Source organism: Schistosoma haematobium, chromosome ZW (genome assembly GCF_000699445.3).
Source record: "Schistosoma haematobium chromosome ZW, whole genome shotgun sequence".
NCBI classification, from domain to species: domain Eukaryota; kingdom Metazoa; phylum Platyhelminthes; class Trematoda; order Strigeidida; family Schistosomatidae; genus Schistosoma; species Schistosoma haematobium.
Window position 1 is genome coordinate 31,983,685 of NC_067195.1, and position 25,059 is coordinate 32,008,743.

The window sequence follows — 25,059 nt, forward strand, 5'->3', positions numbered from 1 at the left end:
GAAATAAGGAAGAGGATCGCCCGAAGGTTCGAGAATTTAAAGCAGGTGACTTAGTCTATACACGTGATTTCCGGCCTGGCGAGCCAAAATGGATATTTGGATGTATTATAAAAAGATGTGGGACGGTATTGTATGAAGTAATGGTCGAAAATACACTAATTATCGGATACATCAATCAACTGCGAGATAGGAAAAATATTTATGAGTCATCTAAACCCAAAACGTTACCAATGGAAGTATTATGTGATACATTTAATATCCCACCTCCACCACCATTGAAATTAATACAATCTCGAGAAAAAGCCATCTGATATTAATCAAAAATATGCTCACTAGTGACTGGTTTCACGAGGTATATCCTGGATTTCTAGTGAGAGGTAGTGACCAGTGGATTTCAACCAGGTCTGTTGTCAGGTAGTAACTCACTGAAGACAATGGTGAATGTGTCGCTCAACTTCGTGGATTAGTTGAAGTTAGACATTAACACCGTTGGATGCCGGCTCATTGGTCTAGTGGTTAAGTGCTCGGGCGCGAAACCAGTAGGTCCTGGGTTCTCGCAGGGGCGAGGTCGTGGATGCGCACTGTTGAGGAGTCCCACAATAGGACGAGACGGCCGTCCAGTGCTTCCAGGTTTTCCATGGTGGTCTAGCTTCAACTGACTCATGATCTTAACCATTGAAATTACTACAATCTCCACAAAAACCCATCTGATAGAAAGAATTGAAATCAGAAGTTAGCCGAAGATCATCAAGGGAACGAGATTTTCTCAAATAGACCCTAAAGTGAAGTCATACGACCAAACATAGCGAGGGAGGTGGTGTGTGGGCGAGTGTGATTGGTTGTCTGCTTAGTCAGACATGTAGATAGTCTGACAGGTGTCAGATGAGTTATATATTCCCTATTCTTATGACAATTATCATTGATTGTTCATTGTCGTTGGATTGTGTCGGGTTTTGATGTGGAAATATATTTACGTTATGGTCGTGCTAATCACGTGTTCTTGATCTGAGTTGTGTTGAAGTCCTGTGGAATAGACACTGGGAGGGAATCTAGTGTAGATATTCGTCTAAGGTAAATTAACGTTCCATACGTGTGAATGTTAGAAAATCAACCGCTGTAACAGTGGCGACGGTGGTTAAAACGGATGTACGCCTATATATTCAGTGGATTTTGCAACAATAAAATGGATATGATCTGAAAACTATAGGAGCAGCAAAATTCTCTTATAGAATTACTGGCCAAAATTATGACAGTATCCCCAAGAGCCAATGTATCTAATTCCACTATGACTCCGGATTCTATTGCGAATTCAACAAATGAATTTAGATTTGATCCGGCATGTGGAATTACTTTTGAGGCATGGTTTAAGCACCGTGAGGATTTGTTTATTAATGCTTGTAAAGAGAATGGTACAAAGATTCGAAACTGAGATTATTATTACGGAAGCTCGGAGTATCTGATCATGAGAAGTTCTGCAATTTTATCCTTCCAAAGAAGCCAACAGAAATAACCTTCAGAGAAACAGTAGAATGCCTGACACGTATATTCGGTGAACGATCATCAGCTTTTACACTAGATACCAGTGTCTCGAGCTTCTAAAAACGCAGGACGACTATATGACGTATGCAAGCACGGTGAACCGGGAATGTGAACGGTTCCGTTTACAGGAAATGTTCTCAGATCAATTTAAATGCCTTGTCTTTGTATGTGGGCTACAATCTGCAGTAGATGCAGATATCAGAACACGTATTTTAACGAGAATAGAACAAGATCCTAATATCAGTCTGCAATCAGTATCTGAAGAATGTCAAAGAATGGTTAATTTGAAGCATGACACAAATCTAGTAGAAAGGAACAGTGAACACGTGGAAGTTAAAACTTTGCGGAAAGCTTTTAATAAAAAAGGATCAGCACTCTCAGAAAATCCCAAATCAAATGAAACCCAAGATGTGTTGTTGGCGATGCGGTAAGCGTCATTCGGCTGATGTTTGCTATTTTAAGAAAAGTTTGTTTCCTTTGTGGTAAATATGGTCATGCACAAGTATGTTGTAAAAATGGGGGAAAGATTGCCAACCATCAGTATAAGTTTCTCAAAGGAAATAAGACGCAGACATCAAAAGAGATCCCACGTAATTCGAATGTTGTTCTGGCCACAAAAGGTGCCCAATTCTCGTCTAAAAGGAAGTACGTAACTGTTTTCCCATGGTAAACCTGTTAAGCTGCAAATCGATACGGGGTCTGACATAACACTAATTTCCAGAGAGACTTGGATAACACTTGGTCGACCTCGATATCACCCTACATATTATAACGCTAAGAGTGCGACAGGAACTAACATTACTCTTCTTGGAGAAATACAGCCATCTCTCACATTGGGTGACAAGACTATAACCGGAACATGTTATGTATCTGGAATCTGTCATACCAACTTATTAGGTATTGACTGGATAGATAAATTTGGTTTATGGGACCTGCCGTTGAGCACTGTCTGCAATATGGTTAAATCACCAGCCGAAACAATATTTGGCCGACCAATTAGGACACTTTTTGATGTTTTGAATCCGAAAGACAGATTGAGTGGACCACAAAGAAATAAGGAAGAGGATCGCCCGAAGGTTCGAGAATTTAAAGCAGGTGACTTAGTCTATACACGTGATTTCCGGCCTGGCGAGCCAAAATGGATATTTGGATGTATTATAAAAAGATGTGGGACGGTATTGTATGAAGTAATGGTCGAAAATACACTAATTATCGGATACATCAATCAACTGCGAGATAGGAAAAATATTTATGAGTCATCTAAACCCAAAACGTTACCAATGGAAGTATTATGTGATACATTTAATATCCCACCTCCACCACCATTGAAATTAATACAATCTCGAGAAAAAGCCATCTGATATTAATCAAAAATATGCTCACTAGTGACTGGTTTCACGAGGTATATCCTGGATTTCTAGTGAGAGGTAGTGACCAGTGGATTTCAACCAGGTCTGTTGTCAGGTAGTAACTCACTGAAGACAATGGTGAATGTGTCGCTCAACTTCGTGGATTAGTTGAAGTTAGACATTAACACCGTTGGATGCCGGCTCATTGGTCTAGTGGTTAAGTGCTCGGGCGCGAAACCAGTAGGTCCTGGGTTCTCGCAGGGGGCGAGGTCGTGGATGCGCACTGTTGAGGAGTCCCACAATAGGACGAGACGGCCGTCCAGTGCTTCCAGGTTTTCCATGGTGGTCTAGCTTCAACTGACTCATGATCTTAACCATTGAAATTACTACAATCTCCACAAAAACCCATCTGATAGAAAGAATTGAAATCAGAAGTTAGCCGAAGATCATCAAGGGAACGAGATTTTCTCAAATAGACCCTAAAGTGAAGTCATACGACCAAACATAGCGAGGGAGGTGGTGTGTGGGCGAGTGTGATTGGTTGTCTGCTTAGTCAGACATGTAGATAGTCTGACAGGTGTCAGATGAGTTATATATTCCCCTATTCTTATGACAATTATCATTGATTGTTCATTGTCGTTGGATTGTGTCGGGTTTTGATGTGGAAATATATTTACGTTATGGTCGTGCTAATCACGTGTTCTTGATCTGAGTTGTGTTGAAGTCCTGTGGAATAGACACTGGGAGGGAATCTAGTGTAGATATTCGTCTAAGGTAAATTAACGTTCCATACGTGTGAACGTTGGGAAATCAACCGTTATAATAGGAGCCTAGACACACTTCTTGTGCTAAGTTTCCATAAGCCTGTGTCTTTGGTCGTCAAGGCGATGACTTGTAACCAGTTTGATCGCTCTTACGTCGTTTATTATTTGCATGCGCAATATCTAGTCGGATCTTAACCACCGTACTAAAAACATCTGTCGAGCTTCCTCAGACTACTTGAATCGACTAGACGAAGTTTACAGGACGCTATCTGGATTTTAGTCTTTTTATTAATATCAAGACGTTGCATTTTTTCAAAATAATGGACAATAGGGTAAACTAGGAGTGGCTATTCATTCCGGAAATTTTGAAGGCAGTGATACTTGGCAGCTTGACGTAATGGTTTCGCAGTCAATCTAGCTAATGTTCCGAAATTTATTAGATAATCTATAGGGTCATCATAAATTTGTTGGCAACAAAACGCAAGATTGGACAATGCCATTAACTTCACGACAGTGACAATCATTTTGACGCATCACACAAATAATAATCTGTTAGTAGACTAACAGATTGATACTCGATTATTGAGAATAAGTTTATGTAACTGGTAAGACAGTAGTGAACATGACAGTGGTAAATGCTATATACTTTCACATACGATATCAGGAAAACAAGAAATTCTACACGGCCGAATCCGAACAGTTCTAGATTAAACTAGTTTGCCATGCCAGTTCATAATAAACAATCACAATACTCTATCAAGTCAACTACCTATGGTCAGCTAGAAATATCTTTAGCATTAGTGGAATTTACTCGTTGATACTAAAGTAGTACGTCGTCAAATGGAGTAGTTTTCTACGAACGAACATGAAAGTACTTAACTAGGCCTATATAAACAGGCCATCATACTGAGTTTGAACTAAATATAAACGCATAGGGAAATATGGAGGAATTGATTTGAACTCAGTACTCTGACTTGATTAATCATCACTTTATAATCTAAAACTGATTTAAACATTATATATGTGTACTTCAAATTGTGCAAGAACAACAACAGTTGGACTGTGACTCACCATTCATAGGAAGAGTAAACCGATGAGATAATATGAAGTATCATTCCACTGAAAGAAAGACACACCTAATGTTTTTTTCACGATTTTTATTTGCGGTTCTCGAGAAACTGTTGCTAATTCGGCTAATAACCACAGTAATTAAGATCGAGAGGTTGACCAGATATCAAAACAAAATCAAGTCCTATTTGATGGTTAGAAATTATTACAAGCATAGCAAGTTGCCGTTGAATTTAGACATTAATTTGGTAGCTTATGCCATATAAACTGAGTAACTTAACAAACACCAAATGCGCACCAACTGGCTTACGTGATATACTGTAGTGATGTTAGCTAGACAACTTTCAAATAAACAATCAAAGAAGTATCACTAAACAACATGTTGAGAATAACAGAATCTAGACCTATTTTAGAAGCAAAATATATGTAAATGTTCTGTAAAAAGTTTACAGAGTATTGGTCCTTATAAACTAGCTTGATTCGAAGTTATGGATTAGTTTTCGTTCTATGTATAGACAGTGAAGGAAAAAAAAGCAACTTACAACTTATAGGTTGTGAACAACTTAAACGATTATAAACCGAGGGATATCCGAACTTATGAACTACAATGTAACCGGTAAGATTTATTCAATACAGAAATAGGTCAATGTCGTCCATCCAAAGTGTTCCCTCTTATGATAACAGTAAAACTACATAGCATCCAAAAATTCAATATATTCATCAATAAAGAAAGACATGGAGAATTCAATTTGCAATAACATACTGAAATATTAATCCACTGAATAATTATTTCTTTACAATTTGCACAACATCGTGATGATGTAAGACGTGATTCAATCCAACATGTTGTGGACTGAATTTAACACTTGTTCCCTTAAAAATGTAAAGAGGGAAAAAATTAGTTTAACGGAGTGATGTACTTTTTTATATAAGCTTTTTTTATATCAACTTTAGTTTTCTTTGCTTACGAATTTGTCCGGTTCATCGAAGTGTTAAATCTACAGTTTGTCTCTAGATGTAGTCAACAAATTACCACGCATAGTGATGCATTAAGCCTTTCCTTAGATTCTAAATAATTAATTATTTTATTCATGTATTTCGTTTTCATTATCATCGGTTTTACGTGTTTGGAGTGAAACTCTTCAGTACAGTTCATGTTATTTTATTTGACAGAAACAAATATTTACAGGTTGAGCTACAAACATTTTCAAAAAACTTTAAGACAATTTAGGCTTCTTAAATTTCGGCTATTATATACCATTGAGAATAAATGACTAATAAATTGGTTTTTTATGACAAATAAAATGTGAATTTATCCACTCAATAAATGACAAAGTAAACACTGGAATTTCGACTATTCTTACCCACACAAGAGCATATTTACACTGTGATGCTAAAGATCTGTGAATTGAATGGCACTAGATGAAAAAGAGAAAAAGATCGTAGGATGAAGAAAAATTTATGATGAACTGCTTATGAAAACAATTAAATTGAACACACTCGGCAACAAAATATGACAAGGTTTAATGTATATTATTATTTTTCACACTAACCAGTTAGAGTAAGGAGGGATTGGGACAAATGTGGATTAGTTCATGTGACTACACTTCAAAACAAAACATTGACAAAGGGAATTTACAAGATGAAAACCAAAAGAGCGGAACCAATTATATTAATCGCGTTGGAAAACTAAGCATTTAAATCTAGTTTAAAAGGGACTGAGATAGAGGAATGAAGATTTACTTACAGTGGTAAGTTCAAAGGTTAAAGATTAATGTGCCTAATTTCAAAATATAGATGACGACTTTTAGGTGGACCCCAATTAAGAAGTCTACATCTTGCAACTCAACTGAAACAAAAGGTCAGTGTCTTTATAAACAGGTCTTTAAAATTATTTATACACCGGTTAGAATGGTGCATCGATGTAGGTAGTGACCAGATATGTATAAAAAATGAAACAGCCATCTAATGACATGAGAGCTTATGGTTTCAACAATAAACTACTATTTGCTATTGTGTCCTGAGTCTAACTTTGACAATACTTATACTTGCTCTTTAATGCAACCATATGCCAATAAACTTTTAAGGCACCTACGACTAAACACTTGCAACCTACGTATGTGTTCAAACCTCACATTTATGTTTTGCAGACGTTGAGTAATACAGTGAGAACAACTGATTACCATACAAGCTTTCAGATATGGGAACACTTAACAAGTTACGCAAGTTATTGCATCTATATATGTATTTCATTAGCATATAATTCTTCAGGAATGATGAGACTTACAGAATAAATGAAGTGAACAAGACTCATAAACTGTTACCTCCTATGGTATTCACTACAACTAATAAGCCTATACTCTTATTGGAATGTAGGTATTTGAAAGAGTTGGCTTGATTTGTCAGAAAAATATGATGGATGATTGGGCTCAATAATATTTGGTTATACTTTAAGTGTAAGTCGTTGCATTATAACCAAAATTAGACATTTGAATGCTAGACAGTCCCACTGAGTCGAAAAAACTGTCAAATGCCAAAGTTTAGTGATTTATCAGATATAACATTCAACGAACATTAATCACGAAGATCCCTGGAGCATATCAAAAGACTCTAAAAGTAACTTCACCACCAGTTTTATCAGGAAACAATACAATGAAACTTACAATGTGTTCAACTGTTGAACCGTTTCGTAAAATAATTCCTTCATCAAGATCTGGTTTTTCTAATGAATTAAATTAAGTGAAGTCAGAAATCATTAATTAATTCTTACGTCCACGTTTTTTAGTGAATACTTGAATTAAATTTAAATAGTCCCAAAGTTTTTCTAGCAGGTAATCCAAATTCAGTTTTAGATTGCAACTGGGTAAAAAAAGAAAGTAATGTAGTAATGTATTTGGTAACAGAAATACATTGTACATATGCATGAACACAACTGTTCTATAATATATATAGTATTAAACTCTTATGTTATATGCTTAGCGAAGGTTAGTAAAATCAAAGGGCTGAAAAATCTTTATATGGGTCGTCTCAAAAGTACTGCTTAATAAGCGGTAAAACATCAAGCAGAAGTTTTGGATGAGTATTTTTATCTATGAAACTGAACTTGTGAAAACTGAAGTGGTTAGAAGCATACATGATCAATATATGTGTTGCCATGCGATGACAGTTGGGGTAGATGTGAGGTGAAGCAAGTTCTTAAAGTGACTAAACTAAAAAACTAACAACTCACATGAGCTAGGCGAGGAACTTCAACTATCCTAGGTTATTATTAGTTATATGTTTTTAAACGATATATAAAATAAGCATTTATTAAATTTTATGCAATCTAAACAAGCAAGCAGCAGACTCACGATCGTTACTCAACAATAAGAGATAGACAGGACACTTTATTGATATATAAAGGTGAAAAACAAGTGAACAGTAAAGATGGATAGTGGCCAGCAGTGGAATCCAGGACGCGCGTACCGTGCTATTTGGGACTCGTCAGTTGGATGTACGTGCATCGCAGAGTTGATGTTTACCCCAGTACTCGAACCCCGTACCGTTCGCTTCAAACGCCGTCGCGTTATCCACTTAGCTACTGAGTCCTGATAGCCACCTGCTTGTGCAATGGGGTGAAGTTTAAATTCGCTTGGTGTTGTTTTCCTCGTATCTTCCTATTGTTATTTAGGACTGCACTATCCATCTCTGCTTAAAAAGCATGTGACTTAAGACTATATCGAAGTAATCCGCACAAGATACGCATATGCCAACATGAGACTTATCAACCGCAGTCCTAAATAACAATGGGAAGATACAAGTAAAACAACACCAAGTGAAATGAACAGTAACTTTACCGTAAATTTCACAAACCAACTAGAACAGTATGAGATCAAATATACTACTAAAACAGATCGAGCTGCCCCATTAAAAGATAGCAGGGAAACTCTGGAGAAAAATAATACGAAGTATTAACTCGTGCATAAGCAACAATTCTTAAAAAAAGGTTTGAACTAACCTAACAACAACTGAATGAGGCTGTCTTGCTAATCTGTCAACTTCTTGAAGTGATATTTGGTCAATTTTATTATACACCTAAATACAGAATTTTTTTAAGAAATGAAACCGAAATACGTAAAGACAAGCCAGATATACTCGACCGCCAACTACTACATCAATAAATTCATCCGGTGTAGAATCTTCTCGAAAGATGACTTCTGCATTAAATATTTCTACATAATGGGCAACACGAAGTTGAGGTGAACAGAAATACAAAAACGGATCATACTAGATATTTATGGGGATCGTAAATGTAATATACAACTTAATTTTCCTTAATGACTTTGATTATGATTGGAGACCTGCTCGAACGTTTGGGTTACCTATTTTCTAAATGTCCGAATACCACAATAAGCCTTCCTGTTTTAAACTTACTTGAACTGAATAATCATGAACTCTGTGTTTATTCTACATTTTAGATGAGCGAACTTGAAGCTGTTCAAGGCAAATTATTTATGAGGTAATGTTCTCATGATAGATCTATATATGATGGGCTAGTGGATACTATAGGTATTCTAAATTGAAGTACAAAGCTAAGAGTGTCTTAATTAATCTGACAATGTTGCCAAATAAAATTCTAATTCATTTGGGAGTTACTTAGGTAATTCAAATTTTTCATAAAAAAGGAGAGATGTTCTCGCAGTTATTGAATTCATTTTACAGACCAAATAGTGTCACATTGCAAACGACCAGAAAAAGTCGTACAGCAATGAGAAAAATTATTAATTTTGTGACTCCTTTCGCCATGGATGTGAAAGGGATATACAACACAACTTGTTCCTAATTAAAACTGTTCAACAATACAATTTTATATATTAGCGGTTATATAATGAAGTCAAAAGAAGTAAAAAAGTGAAAATATTGACTAAAAAAGGATACTATATTCCTGCAGTATCATTTGAGTCATTTTCTCGTTTATCTTTGTTAAGGGAACCATTGATGTGATTTTTAATCCACCTGTCTTCTTTTGCTAGATAGTACAAGTAAATAACACGATCCATATCAGCATGGCATAACAATAAAGACACAGACAACTGGAGAGAAATGAACCCATGAAAACATTAACATTTAATTTATTTCAGACAACGAATATACTGAATACAATATTATATACCAATTTTTGGTAGTTGGTACTTAAAAACTTGCTTCACTTTTGACGTAGACAAGAGGTTCGTCTCTTTATCAGCAGGCGTGTATACTGTGCAACAGTCTGCTCTGTCCTGCCTTATAGGTGTGAAACGTGGTCTATGAAATTAAAAGAAATGGGTAGGCTAAAGGTTTCTAATTACAGGTGTCCTTGAAATTTTGTCCCAGTTTCTTGGAATGGCCGCGTGAGCACTATTGAGGTTAGGCATGAGGTATGTGACAAAGGTATCGAGTCTTTATCAACTGAGGTGATTGATATACGTATTACGCATATCTAACCATCGTCTAACTTCAAGAGCAATGCTTGCATGTTCAGTGTGCTGGAAGAGAGCTAGCGCTAGCCAAACTGAAAGGTTGCATCAGACGATGAAGACACCGATTTTTGGTCAAAATTACTTAAAAAAGTGAAGACTACTAGCTAGGTTTACATGACAACTGAGACAAGTGGTTGAAGGCCATGGGTAACATAAGTCAGAATCGCATACAGAAGTCCAGATATATTGACTCATTTACTTTCGTTTAACTTTAAATTCCAATATCCTTTTATACATACCTCCCCACTTCTTTAGAAATGATATCCTTACGGTCTGATTTTTCATACTATTGTTTCCAAGACATTATGTCGCTTTCTTTTGCCATTTTTTATCTGACTGTGATACCTAGATGTAAAGACTTGGCCCAACGCACGTCTGCGTCCGGCTTAATATTCATGTCAGTCCGATCAATGTTTAACGTACACCTAGTGCAAAGGATCCAAGTGATAACCAGGGTTTTACTTTGAGTCACCGATCAGGAGTAATTCTTAAGCCATAATCAAATATGATGGTGAGAAATCATTTGACAAAGATACATCTCACTAAGAAAGTAATCTATAAAATGCAAACGACATGTCACTTAATGTTAGTTATTTGTTGACTAACGAAGGCTTCTATGATGGACCTTTCTATGAATTGAAGCTTATCAGAGGGATGTAGTTGAACACCGGTCAGTATTAGTGTTCTCAATACAAATCCAGTTCAGCGACTACTCCCTTAGACGATAACCATTCGGATAATGAGATACAAATATTAAATTCACGGTCGTTTAAACGATCGCAGATTTTCAGTATGTAAGCATTATGAACCTAAATGTTATTGAATAGGACAGCTCAATCTGTCAGACATGACTCCAAAGAATATTCGTTTAGTCTTTTTCATTTTGTCCTAATATTTGAACAAATTTCAAACTCCGCCTGGAGTCTTCTGATGATGACAACTGGTCTCGATCCCGGGTAAAAAAGGATGGTTGAACATAAGGTTAGAAACCACATAGAGTAGAAAAGAACCTAGCTAAACAATGACGACCAGAAAAGATCATTTAAACTGTACTGGGAATGGAAAACCATTTAGTAAGAGTTGTGGAATCTCATGGTGAAAGCTGAGGTTCTTCGGAAATCATAAGGCCGGTGTTTTTGTACTCTCATCATGAGGAGGAAAATGTCCCCTCTTCATACAAACAAGGAGATCTGGTGAGACTACCCAGAGAAGAAAAGAAGCGCCTACAAAATGAGAATCTCATGGATCCGGGATCATTAAAACATCCTTCAAAACGAAGGGATTACAGTGAACGATATTCAGTCCCACGCCCACACCAGTGATAATAGTGGAGACAATAAAGATCAGTACAATGAGAGGCTGCAATCGGTCGTAGATAAGTGCCCAGAAAAGGACCTGACCATCCTTATAAGAGAACTAAACGCCAAGACCGGAATGGACAACATCGAGTATGAAGATATCATGGGACAACATGGACTGAAGGAAAGGAACAAGAATAGCGAGAGATTTGCAAATTTACGTGCATTCAACAAAATAGCTATAGGATGCACTACATTCCCCCACAAACGCATACACAAAGCTACATGTGTCTCTGCAGATCACACTAAATAGTACGAGGTCGATCATATTGCATCACGAAAAAATTCAGAAGACCCGTGAAAGTCATGAGAACATAAATATAAGCTGGCTTAGGTTCATATAAGTATCTGCTGGTTGCCAAAATTAAACTGAAGCTAAAGAAGAACTGGACAACTGGAGAAACAGCACTACAAAGGTTTAGTAAAGCCTTCCTTTGAGATACTAACAAACTCAACGAATTCATGATAGCTCTCAGCAACAGGTTCCAAGCTTTACAAGATCTACACAAAGAAAAAGAAACTACTATGGAGGACAACTGGAGAGGGATTAAAGAAACAATAATCTCGACGTGCTAGGAGGTTCAGGGCCACAGGAAGCATCATCATAAGGAATGGATCTCCATCGAAACCCTGAGTAGCATTCAAGAAAAGAATGACAAGACAACAATGAACATCAGCCGAACAAGAACAGAGAAAGTCAAGGCACAAGCTGAACACACAGAAGCAAACAAGCAAGTGAAGAGAAGCATTAGGGCTGGCAAGCAGAAACACGTGGAAGACCTAGCAATAACAGCGGAAAACGCTGAAAGAGGAGATGTGAGACGTGAATCACCTGGTAAGATCACTACTATACAGAACTCTTACGAAGGACCGCATTGCAAAGCCGTGAATGAACAGCAGCCCACATATTCACTTTAAGTAAAAACCGGTGTCAAACAAAGCTGTTTATTCCCCATTGACCAGAGGCCATCAGTAATAATGTACTGTGGCAAAGAACAAATATGCTTGGAGGAAAAGAAAAATTAACATCGAAGTTACATTATACGACTGTTAGCTATCTCCAACGTTGAAAAAGTCGTGATTTAGTTAATCGTGTTCCTCGCCTAGTTGGATGTTAAAGCTAGTATTTGACAACTCTTACCGCAACTATCTTCTCGATAGACCGGGAATTAAGATGATTTATCAATACGAGGAAAGTGGTCAGACTTTATGTCAAAGCTTGTCAAAAAACATGAAGCTGTGGTAGTATTCGAGTCCTGTTTTGTTTTCCGAAGTCAGAGCAATGTAATATCGCTGGCTCCTATAAGATACTTCATGGATTTGTATGTGAATGCTTGGTCGAATCCAAGTCACTGACAAACGAAACCACCCAGCTGTCACAGGGAGACGAGATATAACTCAATTGTGGGAGTTCATCGTCAAGTACTTATAAAACTGAACCACGGGTTCAGTTATTTCTTATGACGGACTGTGAAAATTAGGGAGCTTAGAACAGTGATCAAATTTTAAATTACCTTGAAATAAATATTTGGTTTGCTTTTATTCAATCGAATACCCACAGCTTCTAGTTCGTTTTCAAGTAACTTTCTGAAATCGAATTTAGAAAATAAACCCCTTTAGTGAAAACATGAGATGGGTTCTGAAGAAAACTAAGTATGAATTGATAACTTACGGTTGGTTTATACTACCAACCTATTTGAAACGGCAACTAGTGAATTTAAAGGTGACGGGTCTCTACTTGAGAAACAACAGTTTAAGCCGAGTGGTTATAATGAAAATTCAGATGAGACTTTTTTGTGCTGAACAACATACTCTCCCGATTTGTGATGAAATTTAGAAAATCTTCACTAAAAGCTGTGAACAACTACACAGATATGTGGTGCTTACTTGTGGAGTTCGTTGCTATAGACATGTATGATGAAAAAACGACGAGTACTTTGGTTAAGGCCCTCATAAATGTTAGTCAGAATTTTAAGCATTTTGCTAGTTCTCTGGTGCTAAAACCTATCCTGTGTACTCGTTCACTACACTATGACTGTAATCTCTATTTGGGTAACTCTTGAAATACTTACCGGTGGACATCCGGCTTGGTGGCATCAAGCATCATAAGTACGAGGTCAGCCGTTCGGGCAACAGCAATCACCTGGCGCCCCCGCCCTTTTCCTGGAATAAAAGTCATACAAATAAAAGAAGTTCGGATGACGACCTTTCATAGCTAGCGGTACCAACTATGAATACAAAAATAGATCACCAGATATACGACATGAAGATAAAGGAAACTGAGACCCGTGTAAACGGCCAAAAAAACGAAACATATACGTAGCTAACCTTGTGACGCCCCTTCTATTATTCCTGGAAGATCCAATAACTGGATGTTAGCGCCTTTATACTTGAAAATGATGTACTATTAATCATGTGAGATACCTCAATAACACCCGGTATGCATGTCAAAGTTGTGAACTCATATGATGCACATTCACTGTGTGTAGAAGTCAAAGAATTTAGGAGAGTGGACTAGAAGAACAAGGAAATCAGCAACTGAATATAAAAATATCAAACCTTCCCGACGGACGGAAAGCCAATTAGTGATACCCGAGCATCGCCTGATTTCATAACATCAAATCCTTCACCCTTACAGAGTAAGCACGATGAATGGACATACCTTGGTAGCTTTGTTTTGTGTCTCCAGTAGTTGAGAACGGTACTTGGCGAGCTTAGCTTTCAGTAAACCGAGATGATACTCCGTCGCTTTTTAAGAATGATAATATAACACAAGGCGATAAAAACCTTTATTTTTCTGCGTCCTTGCGATTTCATTCTCAATATCGGCGATTTTATCAAGTATCCCCATTGACCCTGTAGCGAATCACGTCTAGCCAGGTACTACTGAGAACTAGGGAAGCATGCAGAGTTGCCTGAGGAATGATGGGAAAGAGAACAAAAGAGAAAGTAAGTTGACGACCCAGCTACAGCACACAATGAAGTTAAATTTATTAGGAAAATCAACAGACAACAATCACCAATAACAAAACCCCAGATTATGATAACAATGGGGTCAAAACCAGGATCTAATAGATCAACTCACCAAAAACCTTTAGAAATATATGAGCCGCTCTGATTAAACCTTAAATTGTTCAAAATCCAATGGCCATGACTATCATTGTCTGACAGTTATTAGCGAGCAAACAGTTCCTTAAGATCTGTTACCGGTTGAAAATGCGTGATTGTTGGATAAGGATGAAGATAATTCATGAACTGATCCTTCATCAAAACATTCTTTCCAAGATTGAATAATTCGGCGGACATCAAAAGAATTTTGAAAAACGAGTCAGTGAAAACTTTGAGAAGGGAACAGCATCTTTAAAGAAATACATATTATAGGACTTAATAACAGTTTAGGGAACTTCTGTATTTATTATTGAAGGACGAAAAAATAAACCAGTGATTATTTATAAAACGGGTGGTTGAGGAAGCATTTGGAAATATCTTCTTTAGTTGTCACAAAGTAAATTAAGTAACTATCCAGATAAGCAACCTATTTTTTGTGAATTCCAAATGTTCACGAACTTTACCTTTCATAAGTCTGAGGTGAGGGTATTTCAAGTACATTTGAAGACTAAAACAGATCAGTGTTCGGTAAGACTGAAGAGATATGTGGGCTATGTACAACATCATTACATATCCCTCTATATTCCTGCACTGTTATGAGAATTTTTTTATGGCGACGGCTAGTTTTATGGGTGGTATTATTTAAATCAATATATTTCTACTTAATAAGTTGAAGAACTCATTTCGGCGCATATGTTTAGTCACAGAGCTTTTAGCCTGAAGTATTCCTGTCTTACAAGTTGATAGCAAGAGAAATTTAAGAATATTTGATTTTAGCTTACCTCCATACAAACACCTGCCACCCCTTGCAGACGAACATATATCGCACACCAGCATTCTCCATCAGACTCTGTCCATCTCAATCCTTTCCACTTTCTATCCATCCCTTTCATGTCTGCTTTCAATTCCGACGCAATATGTTCTGCGGTCTTCCTCGTTTCTGTTTCCTTTCAGGATTCCAAGTTAGCGCCTGTCTCCTGATGCGGTTTGATGATTTCTTCAATGTGTGTCCTATCCACTTCCAGCGTCTTTTCCTAATTTCCTATTCAGTTGGAAGCTGGTTTGTTCTCTCCCATAGTAGGCTGTTGCTGATGGTATCCGGTCAATGGGCATTCAGTATCTTACGTATACAATCGTTTATGAATACTTGTATCTCTTTCATGATGGTTGTGGTAGTTCTGCAAGTTTCAGCTCCGTACAACATAACTAAATGTCTTGACGTTTGTATTGAAGATTCTGACTATGATATTGGTTGACAATTGTTTTGAGTTTCATACGTAGTTCAACTGTGGGAATGCAGTCCTTGCTTTGCCGATCTTCGCCTGCACATCAGCATCAAACCCTCCTTATTCATCGATGGTGCTACCCAGATACATGAGTATTTCCAACTCTCACAAAATTTCTCCATCATTTATGACTGGGTTGGTGGACTGCGCGTTGTGTTTGAGGACCTTGACTTTTTCCTTGTGTATTTTGAGGCCTACTGATGCATAGACTGCTGCTACACTGGCTGTCTTCATCTGCATTTGTTGGTATGTATGAGACAGCGCGGTCAGGACGAGTGCGAAGTGCAAATCGCCAAGTTTATTGCGAGCCGTCAGTTGTAATACGTGAAGAAGTAAGAGAGTAAAAAGCCGTGTCAGATTACAGTTCTCACCTTAAATGTGTCTGTCTGTTGTATGCATGCACCACTCTGAAATGTAGTTCGTCCTATGAATTCCCAATTACGTTGACGATCTTCTGAAGCACACCGCATCGGAGAAGAAGATTGCATAATGTTATACTACTCACGCTTCCAAATGCTTTCTCATAGTCAAGGAATTTGATGTATGGTGATAGGTCTCATCCAGACGGCCGCTTAACAAAGATCTGTAGTGTCGCAAATTGATCTGTACACGACCGGTCCTTATGGAATCCGGTCTGTTAATTTCAAAGCAGAGCGTCTTCTGAAACTTTCATCCGGTTCAACAACACTGTTGGAAACATTTCTTGGTATATTTGGTAGTGTGGAGTCTCTATATTTCATACACCTGCTCATATTTCTTTTCCTCCATATCTTGATAAGGTATCCCCCTTTCCAACTTGTCGGCACTTGATCATCCTCCCGTATCCTCCTCAATAGAACTTGTAACATGTTTGCTGTTACTTCTATGTCCGACTTTCATGCTTCAGCCGGCATATTGTCAGGTTCTGCTGCTTTCTCTTTCTTGACTTGCCTGATAGTCCTGGTGATTTTTGTGATCGTTGGTTGGGTGGCACCTATAACGTCTGTGTAGGCTGCTTCGATATCCAGTGGAATCAATGGATCTGGTCTATTGAAGAGTTCCTCAAATTGTCCTACCCATCAGTTCTTCTGTTCTTGAATCTCAGTGATTGGCTTGCCTTATTTGTCCTTGAATGGTCACTCTGGTTTACAATATTTCCTTGCTAGATCTTTTGTTGTGTCATGCGGTTGCCTCATATCATCTTCTCTTTCAGCGTTTTCCGCTGTTATTGCTAGGTCTTCCACGTGTTTCTGCTTGCCAGCCCTAATGCTTCTCTTCACTTGCTTGTTTGCTTCTGTGTGTTCAGCTTGTGCCTTGACTTTCTCTGTTCTTGTTCGGCTGATGTTCATTGTTGTCTTGTCATTCTTTTCTTGAATGCTACTCAGGGTTTCGATGGAGATCCATTCCTTATGATGATGCTTCCTGTGGCCCTGAACCTCCTAGCACGTCGAGATTATTGTTTCTTTAATCCCTCTCCAGTTGTCCTCCATAGTAGTTTCTTTTTCTTTGTGTAGATCTTGTAAAGCTTGGAACCTGTTGCTGAGAGCTATCATGAATTCGTTGAGTTTGTTAGTATCTCAAAGGAAGGCTTTACTAAACCTTTGTAGTGCTGTTTCTCCAGTTGTCCAGTTCTTCTTTAGCTTCAGTTTAATTTTGGCAACCAGCAGATACTTATATGAACCTAAGCCAGCTTATATTTATGTTCTCATGACTTTCACGGGTCTTCTGAATTTTTTCGTGATGCAATATGATCGACCTCGTACTATTTAGTGTGATCTGCAGAGACACATGTAGCTTTGTGTATGCGTTTGTGGGGGAATGTAGTGCATCCTATAGCTATTTTGTTGAATGCACGTAAATTTGCAAATCTCTCGCTATTCTTGTTCCTTTCCTTCAGTCCATGTTGTCCCATGATATCTTCATACTCGATGTTGTCCATTCCGGTCTTGGCGTTTAGTTCTCTTATAAGGATGGTCAGGTCCTTTTCTGGGCACTTATCTACGACCGATTGCAGCCTCTCATTGTACTGATCTTTATTGTCTCCACTATTATCACTGGTGTGGGCGTAGGACTTGTAGGATCCAAACTACGGTTTGGATGTTGAAGAATAGCCTTCCGTGACTTTAGACACGCGCCCTTTCCCGTCGAAATCAGAACAAGTAATCGGGTAACTAGCGGTTCTATAATTCATAATAAATTTAATGTAAATCATTACCTAAACAAATATTATCACCCGGCTATTCAACCAATGATTGTTCAATCAATGAAATCTAAATTACAATAAATAAAGAAGTTGATAGAAGATGAGGAAAAATTACCAATCACAACAAATGAACGTTATTCTATCCTGACTGAATAGATCACACACAACAGGAGGAACAAATCAATATGGCTACCGCCAAGAACAAGTGTCAAGTAAAACAACGCAGATGCAGTTCAGGAAGAAACACAAACTTAGTAAATGCGTAATAAAAACAAAAACTATAACAAAAATACAAATATTAACAATTCAAATGTAATCAAAATACAACAATGTACAACTAATGTGATCAATAGGAATAAAGTACAAGTATATACATAGAGGGATTTTCACCAACACACAAAACCTTCAAAATGTATCTTACACCGACCCCCAAAATCCCTCCATACCACACAAGCAACCTTGATGCCTACGGTCATGGTTCATTATATAACATATGACACCATAGGAACGAGTAGGATTTACAGCAGTACGCCTACTCGACCTAACTACATTAATAACTACAAAGACTAATGCAAAGCTTCAAGGAGACCTGCTTCACCTGTTGTCTGGTGATCAACAATAACAGTCGTGATATAGACCTAAGCACTCTTCCCCAAACTCCACCCATGCTTTTGGATGAGTGCCTCACTGACAATTCAATGTTTATCTTCTGATTCGACTGCTGCACAAACTTGCTTAACTCAGAAACTGTCACCACGAAGCTTGACGCACTGTCACTGTAAATCTCCGGAGGTTTCCTTCTTCTTCCAATAAAACGTAATAGAGCCATTAAAAATGAATCAGTAATGAAATTACACATCATTTCAATATGTACTGCCCATGTTTGCAAACAAGTAAACACATATCCATACCCTTTTTCTAATGATCTTCCTATGTGTCCTTGTTCTTTATGACAATGTCTAACTATCATTTCCGTCACTAAGTGTCGACTGGGTAAAATTACTGAATGTTTAAAAGCATTTGGGAAATCTGAGTATCTTAGTCGACCTCCAACGCAGAGTAACCCATCAAGCATTATCAACGATAAACCTTTCAGATCATCATGGCTTACTACTTTACTGCTGTTTTTAAATTCACTAAGTAATTCTCCATACACTTCTCTCTGAACCATCAATAAAATCTTACGCTTGGCAATCTCAAGCTCTTTGACCTTTAAACATCCTAGATGAACGGATCCTTCACAACTCGGTAAACGAAGTACCATCAGGAATTCGATGAACCTTCTAAACCAGGTTACAGCTCTGACTAATTTCAACCACTCGGAATAATAAGAGAGAACAGGTGTCTTGTTGTACTTTATATTACTCAAGTTAACCACAGCAGTTTTTCTAAACTCAATATCGTCAAGAGTAGGTTCCGTACAGTCAGTGATTGTTATATAAAATTCTCCATGCAATAAAATAGGACATTTGAACCAAGATTCAAGATCGGTCATTTTTTGTATACTTCCTCTACATAATAATTCACTTATATGCTTAACGAAACTCTTTGCTTGATCACAAGTGGGAATGGATATCAAGCAATCATCAACATAGAAATTATTCTTGACATCATCTACAACATAACCATCATAACCGTCAGAGAATATTTGGGCCGTCTTATTCAGGGCAAAGTTCGCGCAAAATGGCGATGATGTGGCATCAAATGGATGGGATGTCATTTGAAACTCGGATGGTTCCCTCGACATGTCTCCCTCCTGCCACCACAGAAATCTTGAAGCTCCTCGATCAGACTCAGTGACCTTCACTTGCATGAACATTTCTTCAACATCTGCAGGGATTGCAACTGCCTCCTTGCGAAAACTTATTAATATACACCTTAACTCAGCGGTGGTATCGGGTTCTTGATAAATCATATCATTTGGGGGAACCCCTGCAAACTGGGCGGCACAATCAAAGACCACTCTAAGATCTGGTTTTTTCATGTTTAATACTGCATGATGAGGTAAATACCATCGAGGGCGATAATAAGACTGCAGATATATTTCAAAGACCCTCTCCGCATAAGTCTTAGTAAAATCACTTTCAGTACTTTTGATATACTTGATGTGCAGACTGACATCCTTCGACAATATACCCTTCAAACTTTGTAATCTACGGTTTGCTACTTCATAATTATCCATTTTTATATCTGGATTCTTTTTCCACGGTATAGAAACTACAAAATGACCACTGTCGAAGCGCGTGCCACCTTCCACAATCTTTATAGCCACCTTGTCGTCTACTGATAATGATTTATCACTTGAATAAACATCAGAAAACTCTACATCATAAAGTTTACGTATTTCGTTCTCCAAAGTCTGTAATTTACTGGTATGATTAACAACTCTTTTCCTATATTCCGAATACGACGCAGGTCCGAAAACCGTCCACCCCAGCAACGTTTTCACAGCGTACGGGTTCTTCCTTCCACCCAAACGTTGGTCTAACACCCAATGTGCTTCTGGTACGTCGCAACCAATCAACAGTAAAACTTCTTCAGAATCTAGGCTATCTATTGGCACATCACTTAAATGCGGCCACTTAACTAGGTTGTTCATTGCTAACTTTGTTGGCTTATGACCTGGTATACCTGCCACAATCAGAGCTCCTTCAATCGTAACATGTTCAGATCGATCTAAAGAATATACCTCAAAAGGCGCACTCGTGACCTTCACTGTTCTATTACCGCCCACAGTCTCAACTACCACTGATGCTTCGTCTTCGCTCAGCCCGAGAGACCTCAAACAGTTTGACTTTATCAGTGTCACATCAGAACCGTTGTCCAACAGAGCATAACCCACAATCTCGGCTTTTCGCGATTTCAACCGTACGGGAATCATGCCTAAACACACTTGACTGATTAGTGATTTAGTATATCCGCAACAACTCAAGATACCAGGTTTCTCACTCTCGCTGTGCAACAAAGAATGGTGTTTCTTTTCACAACCCTCAACGTTACAGCGCTTTGTCATCTTACATTCCTTAACTCTATGTCCTTGTCTAAGACAGACGAAACAGATACCCTTGCTTTTAGCGTGAGACCATCGGTCTTGAACTGTAAGCGCTAAGAACTGTGGACATTTATCAATGGCATGGTCGTAGGAACACATACTGCATTTAGTTTTCGTTGTCGAACTATTCCCTTGCTCTGATTGCACGTGACAGTTCGTCTTTACGTTATGTCCTTTTCTAGAACGGTTTGCTAACCGTCCAAATCTACTACAAGCCACTCTCGCATGCGATGCGATAAACTGAGTGAACTCGTCGAAGGTCGGTTCCCTGTTATCTTCAGTCAATTTATCCACCCAGTCCGCCCAATGGGCTTGCATAGGTTGAGGCAAGAGTCTCACTATTCTTTCCAAGGTAACTAAGGAATTTAGATCAGAAGTATAATTCATCTGTTCCAAGACCATGGCACAGTTTTCCATTTTTATAGCCAAATTTGATAGTTCGTCCCCGTCAATATACTCAAAATTCACAGCACTGAATAAGTCCTCTAGTGTTTCTCGAGCAATTACGTGAGACTGTCCAAAAAAACGTTTTAAAATCTCCCTTGCTCTTTTATAGCTAGAGGATGCCTCCATCATGATGCAACCTTCAATAGCTGTTTTAGCCTTGCCCTTACAGTAGTGTATCAAATAGAGCAAGCGCTTGCTATCACCCGTGACTCTTGATGCTACATACGTCTCAAATTGCCTTATAAATTTCCAATAACCTCTTGGCTCTCCATCGAAATAACTCAGTTCAACCTTTGGTAGCTCTGGGCCAACAACATGGACTATAGGCGACATGCTCTTTCCTAGTAATTCAGGCCTTTGTTCCTCCTTTAAACTAAGATTTTTTACATTAACTGACATCGAATTAAGGCTAGAATCACTGCCATGATAATTAACCCTATTTAAGTCTGAACCATGACCCTTAAGGACGTCAAAAGGCACTTGCTTGACAATAGGGGATACTTCGTTAACATCGACGAACTTTGAGCCTGATCTCCTTCGACGATTAACTGGCATTATAAGCGACACGACCAATTATTTCCAGAAAATCCGTGAACGATTACTAAAGGATTCCGACCAAGTAATATTTGTTTAGAACTGAAGGATCCAAACTACGGTTTGGATGTTGAAGAATAGCCTTCCGTGACTTTAGACACGCGCCCTTTCCCGTCGAAATCAGAACAAGTAATCGGGTAACTAGCGGTTCTATAATTCATAATAAATTTAATGTAAATCATTACCTAAACAAATATTATCACCCGGCTATTCAACCAATGATTGTTCAATCAATGAAATCTAAATTACAATAAATAAAGAAGTTGATAGAAGATGAGGAAAAATTACCAATCACAACAAATGAACGTTATTCTATCCTGACTGAATAGATCACACACAACAGGAGGAACAAATCAATATGGCTACCGCCAAGAACAAGTGTCAAGTAAAACAACGCAGATGCAGTTCAGGAAGAAACACAAACTTAGTAAATGCGTAATAAAAACAAAAACTATAACAAAAATACAAATATTAACAATTCAAATGTAATCAAAATACAACAATGTACAACTAATGTGATCAATAGGAATAAAGTACAAGTATATACATAGAGGGATTTTCACCAACACACAAAACCTTCAGAATGGATCTTACAGGACTGAATATCGTTCACTGTAATCCCTTCGTTTTGAAGGATGTTTTAGTGATCCCGGATCCATGAGATTCTCATTTTGTAGGCGCTTCTTTTCTTCTCTGGGTAGTCTCACCAGATCTCCTTGTTTGTATGAAGAGGGGACATTTTCCTCCTCATGATGAGAGTACCAAAACACCGGCCTTATGATTTCCGAAGAACCTCAGCTTTCACCATGAGATTCCACAACTCTTACTAAATGGTTTTCCATTCCCAGTACAGTTTAAATGATCTTTTCTGGTCGTCATTGTTTAGCTAGGTTCTTTTCTACTCTATGTGGTTTCTAACCTTATGTTCAACCATCCTTTTTTACCCGGGATCGAGACCAGTTGTCATCATCAGAAGACTCCAGGCGGAGTTTGAAATTTGTTCAAATATTAGGACAAAATGAAAAAGACTAAACGAATATTCTTTGGAGTCATGTCTGACAGATTGAGCTGTCCTGTTCAATAACATTTAGGTTCATAATGCTTACATACTGAAAATCTGCGATCGTTTAAACGACCGTGAATTTAATATTTGTATCTCATTATCCGAATGGTTATCGTCTAAGGGAGTAGTCGCTGAACTGGATTTGTATTGAGAACACTAATACTGACCGGTGTTCAACTACATCCCTCTGATAAGCTTCAATTCATAGAAAGGTCCATCATAGAAGCCTTCGTTAGTCAACAAATAACTAACATTAAGTGACATGTCGTTTGCATTTTATAGATTACTTTCTTAGTGAGATGTATCTTTGTCAAATGATTTCTCACCATCATATTTGATTATGGCTTAAGAATTACTCCTGATCGGTGACTCAAAGTAAAACCCTGGTTATCACTTGGATCCTTTGCACTAGGTGTACGTTAAACATTGATCGGACTGACATGAATATTAAGCCGGACGCAGACGTGCGTTGGGCCAAGTCTTTACATCTAGGTATCACAGTCAGATAAAAAATGGCAAAAGAAAGCGACATAATGTCTTGGAAACAATAGTATGAAAAATCAGACCGTAAGGATATCATTTCTAAAGAAGTGGGGAGGTATGTATAAAAGGATATTGGAATTTAAAGTTAAACGAAAGTAAATGAGTCAATATATCTGGGCTTCTGCATGCGGTCAATAATTGTGGCCATCTTATCCTTTATCTGATCACTTAATTGTAGATATTTTGGGATATTTCCTATGATGGAAATAATTTTTGTAATTTTTTCCATTATTTCTGACTTGACTACTTTTGAAACACAAAATTATCTTATATGAAGGGAAATGAAGAAGGTATAGGTCACAATAATAAGTGAATAATAATTATGGAAATTTGTTAAAGGACAATAATGAATGATTACGGTTTAAAAACGTTCAAAATAATAGTAAAAATAACAACAATAACACCGAAATATGTTGGAGAAAGAAAGTGAGGCTGTGGAAGAATTAGAGATCGAACTCATGTTGCGGTCTCCAAGTGGTAGTATGCGACGCAGTTTTTTTATTCGACCCCCCTTTGGTCCAGTTCTTTTCACTTTATAGAGTACTTTAAAGCACAATTGATTCGGAACAATGTGCCTTAGGTTCATCATCTAGTGATAGTTTTGCATCCCCCTTTCGAAAACCACGCTGGGTATGGTTCTGAGACACTTTTAGAAAGTGTTTGCCTTGTGTGACCAATATAACCTACCACGCAATATAAAGTAAATTTATATATGCACATTCATGTAACAAAGGACATTTACTTCTCTGAATTCTTACTTTAAATATTTAGCAGATTATCTTGCTTCTTAGGCTAAAACTATAGGTCAAGTTCTTTGATAGGTTTTCTAAGAGAGTGGCAATAACACACAATAGAAAGTCATGTAAAATTTCCTTTTCAAAAGGTTCACTTAATTTATTGAGTAAGATGGGTTAAAGACACCGTTGGAATAATCCTTGTGAACCAAATAAATGTGTAGTCGAATAATATTTCTCACTTTGATTAGTTTCTACTTTTTAGGTTTATTGTGGAACTCGATCTTTGGCCAGGAGATACTGCGAAGTTAAATGAGGTTGAATTACATTATTTATATTATTCTTAATTACAAAGAACAATAAACTATTAAATACAATTAGTTATTTCATAATTGATTCGTGAATTTTCTTGAAGTATCGTTTCCGAACTAAGTGCACCTTATTTAAAGTTTTGTGCGGTTTGAACCAGTATTA

The 25,059-nt window shown here is 37.7% G+C and overlaps 1 protein-coding gene across 4 annotated transcripts; it reads right to left on the reverse strand.

Annotated features, from left to right (window-relative positions):
- Positions 1-4,783: 4,783 nt before the first annotated feature.
- Positions 4,784-14,975, reverse strand: DRG2_1 (Developmentally-regulated GTP-binding protein 2). 4 transcript variants are annotated; one of them, XM_035733786.2, is made up of 15 exons: positions 14,662-14,975; positions 14,364-14,491; positions 14,239-14,324; positions 14,136-14,207; positions 14,001-14,090; positions 13,905-13,965; positions 13,649-13,739; positions 13,091-13,163; positions 9,638-9,728; positions 8,834-8,931; positions 8,718-8,794; positions 7,491-7,579; positions 7,384-7,442; positions 6,085-6,138; positions 5,415-5,593 (listed from the first exon to the last, which is right to left on the reverse strand). In XM_035733786.2, the coding sequence occupies exons 2-15, from the start codon at positions 14,425-14,427 to the stop codon at positions 5,507-5,509; spliced, it is 1,092 nt and encodes a 363-aa protein (XP_035587674.1). In that variant the 5' UTR covers positions 14,428-14,491; positions 14,662-14,975; the 3' UTR covers positions 5,415-5,506. The 4 variants fall into 4 exon arrangements, with proteins under 4 accessions (XP_051071089.1, XP_035587674.1, XP_051071091.1 ...); XM_051211060.1 differs by having other exon boundaries at positions 5,420-5,593; positions 8,718-8,931; XM_051211059.1 differs by having other exon boundaries at positions 5,420-5,593; positions 7,491-9,728; positions 13,905-13,958; positions 14,136-14,324.
- Between the last annotated feature and the right edge of the window lie 10,084 nt (positions 14,976-25,059).

Bases quoted from the DNA above. Each gene is read 5' to 3' on its own strand.
- DRG2_1 (XM_035733786.2), bottom strand. From the start codon at position 14,427: ATGGGGATACTTGATAAAATCGCCGATATTGAGAATGAAATCGCAAGG. The intron at 14,325-14,363 runs GTTTTTATCGCC...ATTCTTAAAAAG, and splicing joins AAGGACGCAGAAAAATAAAG to CGACGGAGTATCATCTCGGT. The intron at 9,729-13,090 runs GTAATTTAAAAT...TGTACTATCTAG, and splicing joins AACCAAATATTTATTTCAAG to CAAAAGAAGACAGGTGGATT.